The sequence below is a fragment of the Zalophus californianus genome, chromosome 11 (genome assembly GCF_009762305.2).
Source record: "Zalophus californianus isolate mZalCal1 chromosome 11, mZalCal1.pri.v2, whole genome shotgun sequence".
Lineage (NCBI taxonomy): Eukaryota > Metazoa > Chordata > Mammalia > Carnivora > Otariidae > Zalophus > Zalophus californianus.
Genome location: NC_045605.1, coordinates 76,576,262 through 76,594,393, shown reverse-complemented (window position 1 = coordinate 76,594,393; position 18,132 = coordinate 76,576,262). Strand labels below are relative to the sequence as shown.

The 18,132-nt window shown below is 38.6% G+C and overlaps 1 protein-coding gene across 1 annotated transcript; it reads left to right on the top strand.

Annotated features, from left to right (window-relative positions):
* Window positions 1-5,004: 5,004 nt before the first annotated feature.
* Window positions 5,005-16,220, top strand: CCDC179 (coiled-coil domain containing 179). The gene is made up of 4 exons (XM_027578909.2): window positions 5,005-5,156; window positions 5,953-5,997; window positions 6,831-6,935; window positions 16,013-16,220. Exons 1-4 carry the CDS (start codon window positions 5,112-5,114, stop codon window positions 16,019-16,021), a joined length of 204 nt encoding a protein of 67 aa, XP_027434710.1. The 5' UTR covers window positions 5,005-5,111; the 3' UTR covers window positions 16,022-16,220.
* The last annotated feature ends 1,912 nt before the right edge of the window (window positions 16,221-18,132 follow it).

Below are 18,132 nucleotides of genomic sequence, written 5' to 3'. Positions count from 1 at the left end.
TTTACAAATTTACAAAAATAAAATCTAATTATGGAAACATCAAACAAACAGGATGAGCTATTTTTTCCTAAGATGTAAATGAAATATTTAAATATTTCTATAAATTCTGTTGCTAAATATCCAAGTTTTACAATACTGGGGATGGCAGAAGAAAAGCTGAAGAAACATGAACCTCAAAAGTTTTCATTTGCAAAAAATGAAAGAAAATACTTAATATTTAAACTAAGGAAAAATGTGTGACTATTCATTTTCACAAATCCTATCTTATTTATCTACCCAGGGTAGATACAGCCTCTATTAGCACCATGCTTGCTTTAACTGATCTCATCAGTGGATATCTATTTATCAAATACCCAGAGAAAGAGAATAAAAACACCAGCTACATTATGGGAACACTCTTAACAGCTAATCTGACTTGCATTATGAAACAGACATTTAAGATCTAAAAAATCAGCACACATTCCTTAGACAGAAAATGAGAAAAATAATTGGATATGAAAAAAATTGTGATTTAAATAATGATCTCCAGAGTTGTCAATGTAGTTTATGACATAACAAGGTCATGCTTAAAGTAATATAAAATAATACTTATTCAGAAATAACAACTATCTTTAATCTAGAAGCCTCTCCATATGAAAGAGATTACAGATGGCACCTGAAAAGAGGATCCCAGAAGCAAGTAAACTGGAGAAACACCGTATAATATATACCCTTCTAGAAGTTCATAATCACTTTTGCGCATTTTAGGTTCTGAGTTGTCCGACAATAAAGATAGGTGTTTAACTTTGTTTAACCTAGAATGTCCCAAACTTATTTGGTACTCATTTTTTTTTTTTTACATAAAGGCAAAGGGTGGTTGGTTTACTCGTGTTTTTCACATAAAATTATAAACATTTTGGAATGCCAGTAGTTTCTGGGGTTTACTTTGAGAAATACAGCTCTATACCAATCAAACATGACACACGTGAATATTGACTATGCTTGCATTTAGTATTCTGGAGTTTTCATAATTTATTTTATAGTTAAATTTTATCAATTTTTGCAAAGACAATGTTTATGCAAATGTACTGTCCAGACTTGGGAAGTTAATGTTCTTGCCCCTTCACTCCTGGTCATATCACACTCTGAGCTTTGTGCCCAGTGCAGGACATTGTCTGACTGTAGGGTAATACGGGTTGTCAACCTGGATAGTGGGGAGATCTGAAACCATCCTCAAGCACATCTAAATGAAGGGCCGTGGGTGATTTGGGGCATGATGGTTGCTGTTGTCTTCCAGCTCTAAACCTGCTCTTCCGTATTCTACCTTGTAAAGTCCCAAACCTGGGACTTTGTAACATTTTATTTCTCTTTAGAAATAAAAAGTTGGAAATTTAGCCAGCTCAAGTCCTGGCAGGTTTAGCCAATGGCGAGGATGGGGGTGGTGAGGGTGCTGGAGGAAGCCTGGAAGGTGAGTGGAGTGGAGAAGGACCTTACTCGTGCCTGTTTCCTTGCTCTCAGTGTCACCCCGGAAGTGACACGTTATCACCTGGTGGTAGCATTTGTCTCCAGCAGCAGCTGTTCTCAGTTTCTATTTTTCCTACACACCCAGAATTGGTTTTATTGCTCGTCCTTAATCCTACAGCACCTGCCAGACAGCACCCCCTCCTACAAGATCCCTGATTCCCAGCTCTGACCAGTTCAGTCTGGCAATATTCCCCTCCTCAGAGAGCTGGTTCCCAACTTGTGGGGTCCCTGCTCTAAGCCTGTAGATTCTGACAACCTCAGCCTCTTCCCCAACCTTATCATCAGATAGAGGAGAATTAGCTTCTTTTGTGAGGTCTGTGAGGACAGAACTAGAACTCGTGGGTTGAAGTAACAGGTTTTAATAATTAGAGACACCAAAAAAAAAAAAAAAAACTGAATGGACTGCACTGAATTCCCTATCCATTAATTTAATCAAAAGAAGGATCTGCCACAAAATTAACATATTGATAGGACTTAAAGTATCAGATGGAAGATTGGACTGGATGAGATTCAAGGTTCTTTCCGTTTGGGTGATTCTACAGTAAAATGTAACTACAACTACGATTATTGAGTAATTCTTTAATTAGTAAGGAATTAACTCCCCAATTCCTTACTTCTATTATTCTTAATGCTCATACACAACCCAATTGTTGGAGGTCATGGAAAGGATGCGACTGCAGCTGACCTAAGAACTGGACCCTGAAAATGTCAGAGGCTTCTTACCCCCTCCCTTGTCCTTAGAATGTACGTCCTGCCTACTATTTCCCCAGTGGGAGCCATCTTCAAGGACACAGCCTTGAAAGAGTAAGGTGTTGTCGAGATCATATGGACTTAATAGGTAACTAAACCCAGGTAAGGCCTCTATATAAACTTCTAGATTCAAGTGGGCAGGTACAGAGATCTACTCATCTTTTGAATGCCCAAGACAAGCCTCATATGTAAGTTTTCTTGCGTATTAAACCTGCCACCTACAAACTTGGAGTGGCCTGCCTCTTTTCTTCTGTCTCTCCTTGCCCCCATGAACAGGGGTCAGTTTCAAATTTCACTTGAGAAATTCCCGAGTTTTTGAACCAATACCTATGTTGTTAGATATTATCATTCCCATTTTATAAACATAGAAAGGAGAATGGAAGCTGATGTAAGATCATTAATAGGCCAGGATCACAAAGTTTTCAAGTGAAGGCAGTGAAGGCAGTGAAGGCAGAATGTGGACGCTTTGTGAGTCCCACCACCTGCTTCCTAATAAGCCTCAGACATACACTGAAACACTGTGTTAGAGCAGTCTCACGGTGCCTGAATCCAGCTAATCATTGTTTTTTTGTCAACATCAGTCCTGGTGGATTGCTTTGTTTGTTTGTTTTGCAGATAAAGGAGGAGGAAAGGCAATGAGAAGTGATGAATGAAGAGTGATAACAATTTGACAATAGTTCCTTATTGATCAAACCCACAAGCCCTACCCCCTACCATGTGGACATGCTTGCTACCTCCATCAGGAATGATCTGTCTTTAGCTACCCGATAAATTCCTGTACATCCTTTAAAGTACAGCCCAGACACTTCCAGATGCACTTTCAGGTTCTGTCCTTAAGCTAAAGCACCTGCTTTAGAGGTATTACACAAACTAGGGGTGGTAACAGGTGAATCCACCCGTGGAAGCATCATTCCAGGAAGGCAAAGGTAGATGAGAAAATCAGAAGAATGGAACCAATATCAGTGGCCAATCGACTACTCCACTGGTAAGGATTCTGGCATTACCTTGAAGCTTCGTCTTTAGACAGAATTAGAGGCTCCTGCATTTCTGCAGAACATGTGTCCTATTACTACTCCCAACACACTGTTTTACTATTTTATTGTTGCTTTTTTATCTGACTTTCCTTGAGGGCAGTAATTCAGTTTATTCATCTTTGTATTCCCAGGACCTAGCAAGATATATAATAGTAAGTATCCGAAACAGATGTTTTTGAGGCAACATGGGAGAATGGAGAAAGCACAGGATTTCAATTCAGTTCCTGGGTTGTGATCATGAGCAAGATTACATAATTTTTCTAAGTTGTGTTCTTCCCAGAGAGAAGAGTTTCAGGAAGGAAGTGGTCAATGGTTTCAAGCACCGGCGGTGGCCAACATAATTTAATTTTCCTAAGCCTAACTCTTCCAAAAGAACTCGCTGCAGTTCCTAACACTATGCGAAAGTCACATGGTAAAAAGTGTCCATTGAATTGAGTAGGAAGATCACCAGTGACCACGTTGAAACAAGTACCAGTGGGGGTAGTAAGCGTTGAAGCAGGTTGCAGTGAGCCAAATACCGCACTGGATGTAGGGAACCGGACATGGGCTTATGATTATTTAGTGTAAATACAGGGAATGGGCAAGAGTTAAAATTAGTTGTTCAAAGGGCTTTGGTTTATTAGTTTAATTAGGGGATGATTTGAACACACTGTATTTACTTGTTTAAAGAAACCAGAGAATATAGAGAGGTTAACAAGGGGAGGGAATAATCTGGAGCAAGATCTCTGAGGCGTCTTCTAGGAGGAAAATAACATGGGAACAAAAATGAACAGATTTATTCCAGACAAAAAGAGGGGCAACAACTTTTTCAATTTAACAGCATTACAGGGAAAAGGATAATGTGGATACAAACAAGGGACAGACTTGGAGGTGGTAAGGAAGGGAGGTAGCTCCAGTCTGGGCTTCTGGAAGCAATTGGTGGTAGAGCACAGAGATCAAAGAGCACGGGCCCTGGAAACAGACTTTGTGGATTTAAGTCCCAGAATACCTTCTAACTGTGTAACCTCGGGCAAGATATTTAACATACTAATGCCTGATCTTCCCGACGATAATAACCATGCCTTTACTCTCCTGCGTTGTTGTAAGGAGCTCAGGACTTCATATATGCACGTGCAGCGAACAGTGCGGAGCATAAGCTCGCCTGAAGTGTGAGCCATCCTCAGTGTATGAAGTAAGAGTTGTGGGCTCAGAGATTTCAACAGAGGAGACAGTTTGAAGGGAGCGCTGCAGAGTACAAAAAAGAAAGAGCTAGGCACACATAGAAGAGGTGGGAAGCCGTGGTGAAGACCCGGTTTAAGTTGGAGATCATGTACAACATGTCATTGGGGCAGTTCCCCAAAACCCCTTCCCCAGCCCAGGTGTTGACAGGGAGAAGGCAGAGAACTTGATGGATCCAACCTACAGTGGTGATGGAAGAACAATGAGGGGATGGAACCGAGAACCCTGACGACAGGCTGAACTGAAGGGCCGCGGAACCACGCGAGAAGTCTTAGTAGGAGAAAAGGGCTCCATTGAAAGAGGGCAGAGACGATGGAAACGATGGAAATGTATTCTGTACTTGTTGGAGCCAGAGTGCTGGAAGAACTGGGGCAACCCGCCAGCCCTAATGCTACAGTTGCGCTCAGGACCGCAAGAACTTGACCCTCCCGGCACGGGATTGGAAGACTGCTAAGGGAAAGGGCGGGGCCCAAGGGGGAGGATAAAGAGAATTGTGATGGGACGGGGCGGGGCTCCGGTGCGGTGGGGGGTGTGTCCCTCCATCACTTGGTCTGGGTCCTGCAGTGCGTGCGGGGGAGCGCCTGGGGGCTCTGCAGTATAAGCAGCATGTGCCTGTGCTGTACGGAGGACGAAGCCATCCAAGTCAGCGCCGTGAGTTCTCAGAGGCCCTAACGCCGCCTCGGCGACCCCTACCCGGGGCCTTGCACTGGGGACATTTGCGATTACGGTCGCTCGCGATCGTGGCCAATGCGGGCGGTTTGGGTGCTGAGGGTTGGGAATCCAGGGTGAAGTAGACAGACTAGATCCTGGACTGCAAGACCCACCCAAGAGGAGGAAAAGCCCCGCCCCGCGCCTTCTAGAAGCCAGGCACAGTCAACTATCTGTCGACTGACCCATTAATCTGCCCCAGAGGTGGGATGGGGTTTACAGAGGTGGGGGGCAGAATAAGTTTCTCAACTTTGGGGAGGATGGGGGAGGAGACTGCTTCTGGGTCTTTGGGTTAAACAACTGGATCAAAATGGGGGGGAGGTATTTAAGGTACAATTTAGAAACTACGGGACGCTGTGGGAACCTCACAACTAAACAGCCAAGATCCCTGTGTCTCAGAAAATCATACCACTCGCTGGAGTTCCTCAATCTCCCCAAACACCAGCAGAAACATAATTTTCTGATTTCTTGTATACCCGTTCTTTCCATGATAAATCTCAGTACTCTACATGCTCCCTGTAATGTGGTTCAAACCTGATTCTTTTTTCTCATACTATTGCCATCTTCCCCCCTGACTTTTACCTTAATGTTCTCATTCTGATCCTGCCTCCTGCAATTGAGATAATGTGCATATATTACGTAAATTAAAAACAGTAGCATAGGCTTCCTATTATAATAACTAGTATTTGTTTGCTCATGGTTTTTTGTTTATTTTGTTTTAATTTTACATATTATATAGGAAGGGCCAAGATGGCAACATCCTTCAGACGTCACTGAAAGGCAGGTAATTTTTAAATAAATAATTCTAGGTATTTCAAAATTGTAACTTTGTCTTGTTCCTTTATGTGTGGTGGTCTCTAATATGATAGAAGTTTTATTATCTAGACACTTCGGTGTTTTCTTTCATGGGACTCTGGGATCTTGCGACTACTATTAGAATAATGTGAATACTATTAAATGCTTTATATTCTTGTTTTTTTGTGTAATAAGAATAGAATGGCTGGATCATAGAGAAAGCCATTTTTTCATTGTTATAAAGTAATACCACATAGTTTTCAAAGCAATTATACCAACTGCACTCCCACTGGAAGTGGATAAAAGTTTCTGTTATTCATATACTCTGTACCCTAATACTCCATTATCTTCAAAGCATTCTAGTTTGAGCCCTTAGGTCTCTGCTACTTATAGATGCCATACAATAGGGACATAAAAATCACTGCTTAACATATGCAGCATTTAAAGGAACTAAAGAATGTGCATGAATTTTGTTTTCTTATTTCTACAAAGAAAATTCCTTTGGGGTTTTTAATGAACATTACTTTTAAAATAAAAGTAAACATATATATCCATGAGCCTTAGATTCCGTAGTTGGTGAAATGGGAATCAAAAGTAAATAGTCTCATTCGAAAACTCTAGAGATGCTCCAGGGTGTTTTCTTCATCTATGAACCACATATTTGAAAAAAGATTTTTCCTACTTTTATGTAGCTATGTAAACCATATCCACTGATTGTGTTTATCTTTTTTTATTGACACTAACCCAAAATATAATCAGCATGTTAACTTTTTATGTTATAAAAAGTATGATTTGTTTTCCTTCCTTTTAATTTTCCAAAAGTCCAGAGATAAACGTATTGAGAATATGAAAAACCTAAGGAAAGAGAAAAGGAAATTTAATAAACGGTTTGCAAGACCTGCTCCTCTTCCAGAACCAGGACTCCTGGTAAGTACAATATAGAGACTTCACTAAAATTAACAGGTCCTTAAATGCAAAAGATACCCTCATTTTTTAATTTATGTAGTACTCTAAATTTTGTTTTTCCTCTTTCCTTTGAAAAATATGTAATTGTAGTCTGGGAAATTACCTTAAAATTCCTCCAATCAAATTCTCATCTATTATTTAAATCTTTTTCTCTCTCTCTCTCGCTCTCTCTTTTTGCCTGGGTAAAGTGTACTTTATTGATGATACAAGGTAGGGCTCTCTAAGCTACTCTTCTTCAGGGAGTCTGAGACAGATTTCAGACCAGGAGATTCTCAGTGTGTGGGTGAATGAGTTGGGACAAGGACTCCCCAGCAGCTGAGGGCTCCTCTCTTCCTCTTGTGCTCTCCCTGGGTTTGGGGACTCTTACTCTTTGGAGGGCATGTGGACCATAAGGCCCACCACCCACATGCTATAGCCAATTCATTGTCATACCAGGAAATGAGCTTGACAAAGTGGTCATTGAGAGCAATGCCAGCCCCAGCATCAAAGATGGAAGAGTGAGTGTCACTGTTAAAGTTGCAGGAGACAACCTGGTCAGTGTAGCCCAGAGTGCCATTGAGGGGGCCCTCTGATGCCTGGTTCACTACCTTCTCCAGGGAGCTTTCTCCAGGCAGATCAGATCCATAACTAACACCTTGGGGGTGGAGATATGGAAGACCATGCCAGTGAGCTTCCCATTCAGCTCAGGAATGGCCTTGCCCATAGCCTTGGCAATACCAAGAGAAGCAGGAATGATGTTCTGGGCAGCCCCTCGGCCATCACACTACAGCTTCCCAGAAAGCTCATCCACGGTCTTCTGGATGGCAGTGATGGCACGGACTGTGGTCATAATGCCAAAGTTGTCATGGATGACCTTAGCCAAAGTGGCCAAGCAGCCGGTGATGCAGAAGGCATTGCTAATAATCTTCAGGGAGTTGTCATACTTCTCATGTTTCACACCCATCACAAACATGGGAGCATTAGCAAAAGAGATAGGGATAATGACCTTCTTCATTCAAACCTTCAAGTGAGCCCCAGCCTTCTCTACAGTAGTGAAGACACCAGTGCACTCCACAACATATTCAGCAAGAACATCACCCCATTTGATGCCGGTGGGCTTTTGCTCCTGCAAGATGGAGATGGGCTTTCCATTGATGACACATTTCCAGTTCTCAGCCTTGACTGTACCATTGAATTTGTCAGGGTGGAATCATACTGGAACATGCAGACCATGTAGTTGAGATCAATGAAAGGGTCACAGATGGTGACAATATCCAGTTTTTCAGAGTTAAAAGCCTTGATGACCAGGAACCCATTACAGCCAAATCCATTTACTTTAACCTTTGCCACTGTGTCTCAGGGACCCGGGTGGCACTGCACAAAAAGATGCGGCTGGGTGTTGAATGGGGAGGAGGAGAGAGCCTATTTAAATCTCCTTTGCAATTGTCTCCTGGAGATGTGGTTTAATGAAAAGAGTAAGATATTAAGAAACCACATTATTCTGGTTTCCAGTTTTTGCTTTACCATATATGATCTTGACTGCCCAAAATCATTACTTAAATCTTTTGGATTATATTATTTGGAAAATAAATTATAAAATCTCCTGGCAAATAGTTATTCAGCCTAGGCTCGATCACTTCCAACATCATAAAAGTCTGCACCAATCACAGCTTATTCTCTCTTTGCACATCTTTTTTTTAAATTTAAGTTTTAGTTAACATACAGTGCGATATTGCTTTCAGGAACAGAATTCAGTGATTCATCATTTACATACAACACCCAGTGCTCATCACAAGTGCCCTCTTTTATACTCATCACCCATCTAGCCCCTCCCATACATTCATGTTTTGTTTCTTAAATTCCACATATGAGTGAAATCATATGGTATATGTCTTTCTCTGACTGACTTATTTCACTTAGCATAATACATAATACTCTAGCTCCATCCACGTCATTGCAAATGGCAAGATTTTATTCTTTTTGATGGCTTTGTCTCAAAAAGGCTGCTTTTTAATGGCAGTCTCAAAAAGGCTGCTACAATAGTAGACATTGTGTCTACATTCCAGTAGAAAACAGTATAGAACAAAGGGTAAAAAGCATATGCCAGCAGCTGAGTCAACTCCCCTTTGATCAGGAAAAGAGCCTCCTTCATATACTTATATATGAAATATATATATAAAATATATTTATAAGTAAAATCTCGGTTGTAGGTAATGGTCTCAGGGATGTACATGTGCCAAAATATTTTAAAATGTGCGCTTTATTTTTATTGTTTTAAAGATTTTATTTATTTATTTATTTGAGGGAGGGGGAGGGGAGAGGGAGAAGAAGGCTCCCCACTGAGCAGGGAGCATGACGCGGGGCTGGATCCCAGGACCCTGAAATCATGACTTGAGGCAAAGGTAGACACGTAACCGACCCAGGCGCCCCTAAAAATGTGCACTTTAAATATGCACAATTTATTGTATGTCAAGTGTACTTCAATAAAGCTGATAATATATATATTTATATGTTATGTTGGACTTACTGTTTGAGTTGAATAATTCTGTGAGTTTTGACAAAGCCTAATGTCTTTATCCATCATGACAGTACCATACAGGATAGTTTCACTGCCCTAAATATCCTGTATTCCACCTATTCATCCCTTCCCTCACTTGCCTCAAGCCACTAGCAATCACTGAACTTCTTTTTTTTAAAGATTTATTTATTTGAGTGAGAGAGAGAGAGCACAAGCAGGAGGAGGGGCAGAGGGAGAAGTGGACTTGCAGACTCTCCCCACTGAGGAGGGAGCCTGCCCTGGGGCTTGATCCCAGGACCTGGAGATCATGACCTGAGCTGAAGGCAGACCCTTAGCCGTCAGAGCCACCCAGGCAACACCCCCCCCTTTTTTTCAATTACTGAACTTCTTACTGTCTCTATAGTTTTGCCTTTTCCAGAATGTCATATAGTTGGAATCTTACAGTATGTAGCCTTTCAGATTGGCTTCTTTCACTCAGCAATATGCATTTAAGGTTCCCCCATATCTTTTCACGGCTTGATAACCCATTTTTTATCACTAATATTCCATTGCGTGCATGTGTCACAGTTTATTTATGCACGTATTGAAAGACACCATGGTTGCTTCCAATTTTTGGTAATCATGAATAAAGCTGCTATGAACATTCGTGTGCAGGTTTTTGCATGAACATAAATTTTCAACACATTTGGGTAAATATTTAGGAGTACAATTACTGGATAATATGGTAAAACTATGTTGAGTTTCATAAGAAACTGGGAAATTGTCTTCCAGAGTAGTTGTATAATTTTGCATCCCCACCAGCAATGAATGAGAGTTCCAGCTGTTCCACCGCCTTGCTAAACTTCGATGTTATCAGGGTTTTGGACTTTAGCCATTCTGACAGGTGTGTAGTGATACCTCATTGTTTTAATTTGCAATTCCCTCTTGACATATACTATTGACAATATTTTCAAATGTTTATCTGCTATCTGTATAACTTCTTTGGCACAGTGTCTGTTTCAATATTTTCCCCACTTTTTAATTGAGGTCACTTTCTTGTTGAGTTTTAATAGCCATTATATATTTTGGATACCCATTCTTTATAAGATATGCATTTTTGCAAATATTTTCCCCTGGTCTCTGCCTGTTTTCATTCTTCTAATAGTGTCTTTCCCAAAGTAGAAGTTTTTAATTTTAATGAAGTCTAATTTATTATTTCTTTCTTTCATGGATCATGCCTTTGGTGTTGTATCTAAACACTCCCAAGGTCACATAGATTTTTCTTTTGTGTTATCTAAGAGTTATACAATTTTGCATTTTATATTTAGGTTTATGATACATTTTGAGTTCATTTTTGAAAAGTGCAAGGTGTCTAGATTTTTTTTCTTTTTTTTTTTTGGCATGTGGCTGTTGTCCCAGTTGTTTTGCACCATTTGTTGAAAAGACCATCCTTTCTCTATTGTATTGCTTTTGCTCTTTTGTCAAAGATCTGTTGACTAACTGTTAAGGTCTATTTCTGGGCTGTCTATTCTATTCCATTGAATAAAATATTTATCTGTTCTTTCTCCATTACTACACTGTATTGATTACTGTAACTTTATTGTAAGTCTTGAAGTCAGGTAATGTCAGTCTTCCAACTTGGTTCTTTCCTTTCAATGTTGTGTTAGCAACACTGGATCTTTCTGCTTTTCTATATAAAATTTAGACTCAATTTGTCAAAATCCACAAAGTAACTTGCTGGAATGATTGAAATTGTGTTGAATCTACAGATGAATTTGGAAGGAACTGACCTCTTAACAATATTGAGTCTTCTTATACATGAACATTGGGCTTCTCCCATTTATTTAGATCATCATTGACTTTTTTCATCAGAGTTTTACAGTTTTCCTCATTCAGACTCTGTACATATTTTGTTAGACTTATACCTAAGTATTTCCTTTTTTTGGTATTAATGTAAATGGTATTCTGTTTTTAACTTCAAATTCCAGTTGTTCATTACTAGTACATAGGAAGTCAAATGACTCTTCTGTATTAAACTTATATCCTGCAAACTTGCCTAATAGTTCCAGGAATTTTTTGTTCTTCTTATTGTTGACTCATTGGGATTTTCTATATAAACAGAGTCATCTGTGAATGACAGTTTTATTTATTCCTTTCCAATCTGTATACTTTTTATTTCCTCCTCTTTTATATTGCATTAGCTAGGACTTCCGGTGTGATGTTGAATAGAAATGGTGAAAGAGGACATCCTTGACTTGTTCCTGATCTTAGCTGGAAAGCATCTAGTTACTCACCATTAAATATTATGTAGATGCCCTGTAGATGTGTTTTTATCAAGTTGAGACACTTCCCCTGTACTCCTACTGTGCTAAGAGCTTTTTTTTTTTGTATCATAAATGGCTGTTGGATTTTGTTAAATGCTTTTTCTACATCTATTGATATGATCATATGATTTTTCTTCTTTACCCTGTTGTGATGGATTACATTAATTGATTTTCAGATGTTAAGCCAGCCTTGCATATCTGGATTAAATCCCACTTGATCAGGTGTATGCTTCTTTACATGTATTGTTGGATTCAATTTGTTAATATTTTGTTGAGGATCTTTGTATCTATGCTTGAGAGATAGTAGTCTGTCATTTTCTTTCTTGTAATGTCTTTGGTTTGGGTATTAAATGCTGGCCTTACAGAATAAGTTAGGAAGTTTTCCCTCCGCTTCTACTTTCTGCAAGAGATTGTAGAGAATTGGTATAATTTCCTTCTTAAATGTTTGGTAGAATTCACCAGTGAACTGATCTGGGCCTGGTGCTTTCTATTTTGAAATTTAATTATTGATAAAATTTCTAACACTTTTTAATTGTCCCACAGTTCTTAGTTATTCTATTCCATTTTTTTCCTCATCCTTTTTTCTTTTTGTCTTTTAGTTTGGACGGTTGTCAAGCTTTGATTTTTTTTTTCTCTACTGTGTCAGTCTACTTATGAGACCATCAATGGCATGCTTAATTTATGCTACAATGTTTTAGATTTCTAGCATTTGTTTTTGATTCTTAGAGTTTCCTTTTCTCCTTACATTATCAATCCATTCTTGCATTTTGCCCACTTTTCCATTAGAGCCCTTAGCATATTGATGACAATTACTTTAAATTCCCAGTCTGATCATTCCCAAATCTCTACCACAACTGAGTCTGGATCTGATGCTTGCTTTGTCTCTTCAGACTCTTTTTTGTTTTTGTTTGTACTTTTTAGCATGTCTTACATTTTTTTTGACATTAAGAGTCAGACGTGATATATTGGGTAAGTTAGAAACTGAGACAGATAAGCCTTTAGTGTGAGGTTTTGTGTTGATCTGGCTAGGATTTAGGCTGTGTTTTCTGTATGCTATAGCTGTGGTGGAAGAGGTGAAAATTTACTCTTTATTTTTGTGTCTCCTCTAGTATTTGAGTTCCCCTCGAGCCTCTTTCTTAAATAAGATCTGAGGCTTGTAGTTCGTTAAGCTAACTTCCCTGATGTTATGTAGGAGCCTTATTAATGTGGTGGAAAGTTGTTCGGTGGGGACAGAAGCATATTATAGGCCTATGAATAGATCTCGGTCTTTCAGTGAGCCTGTGTCCCTAGGACATGATTTTCCCAACAACTACTTAGCTACCCTTACCCTTAAGTGAAACAGGAAAGCTACAGGGGACTGGAGTTGGGTATTTCCCTCTGCTATGTAGAAGAGTCTGGATTTTGCCATTTCCCTTCCCTAGGTCAGTAAGGGTTTAATAAAACCCAGATTGGTTAGGTTGTCATAAAACAGTTTCCTTTGAGGGCATGCCCTATTAAAGAGGAGAGAGAGCTCAGGAGAATTTCAAAATAGTTGCTTTTCCCCTCCCACTGCTGGAAGCTAAAGGAGATTTTCCCCATGATTATCACAAGAAGACCTGGTGGGGCTCCTAGAGGTAAAACTCAAGGAAATATGAGGGTCTCGCTAAGACTGCTCCCCCACCCTAAGTTTGTAACTTTGAAGCTAATCCATAGTGAGGTTCGGCAATTCATCCATTAAAGTTTGAGTGTTCCTGTTGGAACAGTATTGGCTCCAGTAGCATTGTTTGTGTCTCATTTGTCCCATGACCTCAACTCTTTGGTGGATCTAAGAAGAGCTGTTGATTTTTAGTTTGTTCAACTTTTCTCTTGTGAGGATGGGACTGATGATTTCCAAGTTCTTTTACATGTCAGATTGGAAACCCTCACTTATATTTCTTTGCTCAAAACTGAGTCACTAGCCATCCCAAGCTGCAAGTATGTTTAGAGTGGTGAAAAGCTGAACTGGCTTCTTTGCTGCTCTGAAGAGAATTGAGGTTCCATTAGTGTGGATGAAAGTACTTTCTTTTCTCAGGCTGTGATGGTCCTCTTTCTATAGTTCACCATCCTCCTTCAGTTTTGGAGTAAATACAGATTATGAGTAACAGTTCAGCCCTTCAGCTTTTTTTTTTTTCTATTTGTCTGCATAGTCAAGGGAGCTTATGCATTGCCACCCAGATACTCAGGATCCTCGAGCCTATTGAGTTACTGCACTGTCTTAAATATCTACAGAGTTCTCCCCTTGCAGATATGCTAGTGTTTGAAATACCACCCACATAATCATGGCCTCTCAGATATGCATTAAAATATGTTTGCGCAACATATTTTACATCTGTACAGTGATCCCTTAAGTAAAGTGTAATTATATGGGATACTGGGGAGAAAGAAGCAGTGATTCCTGAGATCACCCTTCTGTAAGGTATGGCAATTACCACCACTTCTGAGTCCTTTAACTTTGGATTCATTTCCACACATCAGTTTGGCTAATTTTTCTATCTCATTGCAAATTCAGATATCTTGTGCCATCAATCTTCTCCCTTCATGACTTGCCCCTCAACACCAAACCATTTAGGATTTTTCCTTTAAAAACACTCCCCCCTTTTTTTTCTTGATCTACCAGATGTTGTTTTTTTTTTTATAGAAATGCCTACAGACTTGTTCTATATCAATTATCCAAATAACACACTTGAGCTTTTAGAGACAAAATGTCTCCAAATAAATAAGAATATAAAAAACAAAATGCATGATATATGAGAAGCCTGAGTTCAATCTGGTACTTAGTACTTATTCTCCTTACTACAGGGATTCTTAGAATTGTCTTCAAAACATCGAGATATTTCTCCTCTAGCAGTATTAGGCAGTCATGAAAGTCATAATACCCTGTAAAAGAGAAAATACACCCTCCACCCAAGAAAGAACATCAGGGGGCTCAAAGCCCCAAAATACACACTATGCTAAAGGGCTTCTCAGGACTCACCAAAGAGTAATAATAGCAAGGGGGTACTATGAAAACCTTATCCTAGTGTTTTTTCTATCTATTGACCAAGATATATAGTGTATCGTATTTAAGCTTGAACTCTCAGTGTTTCTCAAATGTGGTCAGGACCAATTTTGTTTGATTTGGTTTGGTTTTGTTTGGTTTAATTTCCAAATCATTGTGGGCTGTCATTTTGTATCATTTGATCAAAATGTCATAGTATCAAATTATTATAAGTGAACATAAGTATTTATTCTCAATTTGTCTAACTAATCTTGTTACAAAGTTGTAATGACTATTAGGCTAGCACTTAAACCAGACCACATAGAATAAGACATCTTTAAACTGTACTTATCCTTTCACTTTTTTCCTCTTATATCTTTTGCAAATTGTTGGGTCATAAGCAGCATCCCTCCCAATACCCTCTTCTCTTTTTCTTTCTTCTTAAATTGATTTTTGGCTTCAGGAAAAAACATAACAGTATTTGTACAACTTAAATGGTTTGGGATGAAAATAAAAACATGAGTTCGTACATAGACGTATTTTTAATATATGGGTTGTGCCCAATAGAACAGAGGATGCATGATTAGGCTAGAGCACCTAGTTATAAAAAGTTTGAAAAAGTATTTTTATTTTGATTTTTGTCTGTTTAAAGTCTCTATAATAAAACTGTCTCCTAATTATCTTATTAATAATCATAATCATGGATATTTAAATAATCATGGAATATTATTTTATGGTTAAATTCCTGGCAATACTGATATACATACCCTTTCTATATTTACTTATTTGTCCCTGTTGCTCCCTTCAATTCAAGATGGTTTCTCGGCCAACCACAGACCATAAGACGGGAAAAGAAAACCCCTATTTTTAGCATCTCTATCACATCCAAAATGGTTAGAAATGACTTTAACCCTTTCTCAAACCTGTTATTTTTGGTTTCTACAAATTCTTCCTGCTTGTATTTTTTGTTATCTGACTCAGAGAAGAGAAAAAATACTTCATATCATATTCATTCCCAGATATGAATTCTTCCATAATAGTGCTTTTCATATCTGGCTACTATCTGAATGTGATGTTGCAATAATTTAGAATAGCATTTCTAGCTATTTATGAAATTCTTTTTGTGTAAGAAAGTCTACTCCCTTTGAGATCTTTCCCAGATAATTTATAACTTTGTATAAATTTTTCCTTATATACATTTTAATTGAATTTATTTTTCTTTATGTACTTTTATTTCTTCTAGTGGACATAAAGCTGGAGTCTGTATGGAAGAAATCATGCCAGACAAAAATATGCGGATTTATAACATCAAGTGGCATTTCGTAATTTGACTTCATTTGAAAAATAAAAGACATACTCTGCCATTTCAACAAAATAAATGCAGTGCAACCATCTAACATCCAAGCCACAGGGTCTAGAATTTTATTAAATACCGTAACTCAGTACCACTCTCTTTTCTGTGGCAAATTTGAGGTTTGTTTGTTGAGATTGTTCAACAAACAATAACATGTACAGACCTTTAAGAATGATATACTCCTCTTTAACTTTTGCAATTAAATTTATGACTTATCTAAAAATTTAGAATTATGCTTTAATAATAGGGGAAATGCCCCTAATTTGGGAACAGCCAAATACATAAGTCACTTAATAATAAACTTAAAGAAATTCATTGATAATAATATAATAATAGTAGGGGATTTTAACACCCCATTCACAGCAAAGGATAGATCATCTAAGCAGAAGATCAATGAGGAAACCAGGGCTTTGAATGACACACTGGACCAGATGGACTTCACAGATATATTCAGAGCATTCCATCCTAAAGCAGCACAATACACATTCTTTTCCATTATACATGGTACAGTCTCAAGAATAGATCACATACTGGGTCACGAGTCAGGCCTAAACCTGTACAAAAAGACTGAGGTCATACCATGCATGTTTTCACACCATAATGCTATGAAACGTGAAGTCAATCACAAGAAAAAATTTGGAAAGACCACAAATACATGGAGGTTAAAGACCATCCTACTCAAGAATGGGTTAACCAGGATATTAAAGAAGAATTAAAAAAAATACATGGAGGCAAATGAAAATGAAAATATGACAGTCCAAAACCTCTGAGATGAGGAAAGATGGTCCTAACAAAGCCGTACACAGCCATACAGGTCTTCTTCAAGAAGCAAGAAAAGTCTCAAATATAGAACCTACCTTTACACCTAAAGGAACTGGGAAAAAGAACAGCAAATAAAGCCTAAATCCAGCAGGAGAAGGGAAATAATAAAGATTAGAGCAGAAATAAATGGTACAGAAATTAAAAAAAAAAAAAACAGTAGAACAGATCAACGAAGTAGGAGCTGTTTCTTCGAAAGAATTAACAAAATTGATACCCTAACCAGACTTACCAAAAAGAGAAAGGACCCAAATAAATAAAATCATGAATGAAAGAAGAGAGATCACAATCAACAACACAGAAACACAATTATAAGAGAATATTATGAGCAATTATATGCCAACGAATTAGGCAATCTGGAAGAAATGGATGAGTTCCTAGAAACATAAACTACCAAAACTGAAACAGGAATAGAAAACCTGAAGAGACCCATAACCAGCAAAGAAATTGAATCAAAAATTGAATTTCCCAACAAACAAGAGTCCAGGGCCCGATGGCTTCCCAGGGGGGAATTCTATCAAACATTTATTTTTTATTTTTTTTTTTAAGATTTTATTTATTTATTTGACAGACAGAGACACAGCGAGAGAGGGAACACAAGCAGGGGGAGCAGGAGAGGGAGAAGCAGGCTTCCTGCCAAGCAGAGAGCCTGATGCGGGGCTCGATCCCAGGACCTGGAATCATGACCTGAACCGAAGGCAGACGCTTAAAACAACTGAGCCACCCAGGTGCCCCTCTATCAAACATTTAAAGAAGAAATAATACCTATTCTTCTGAAACTGTTCCAAAAAATAGAACTGGAAGGAAAACTTCCAAACTCATTCTGTGAAGCCAGCATTACCTTGATCCCAAAACCAAACAAAGACCCCACTTTATAAAAGGAGAATTACAGATCAATATCCCTGGTGAACATGGATGCAAAAATTCTCAACAAGACACTAGCTATTCAAATCCAACAGTACATTAAAAGGATTGTTCACCATGACCATGTGGGATTTATTCCTGGGCTGCAGGAGTGGTTCAGTATCCATAAATCAATCAATGTGATATACCACATTGATTCAAGAAAGGATGATAACCATATGATCCTTTCAACAGATACAGAAAAAGCATTTGACAAAATACAGCATATTTTCTTGATAAAAACCCTTAAGAAAGTAGGGATAAAAGGAACATACCTCCACATCATA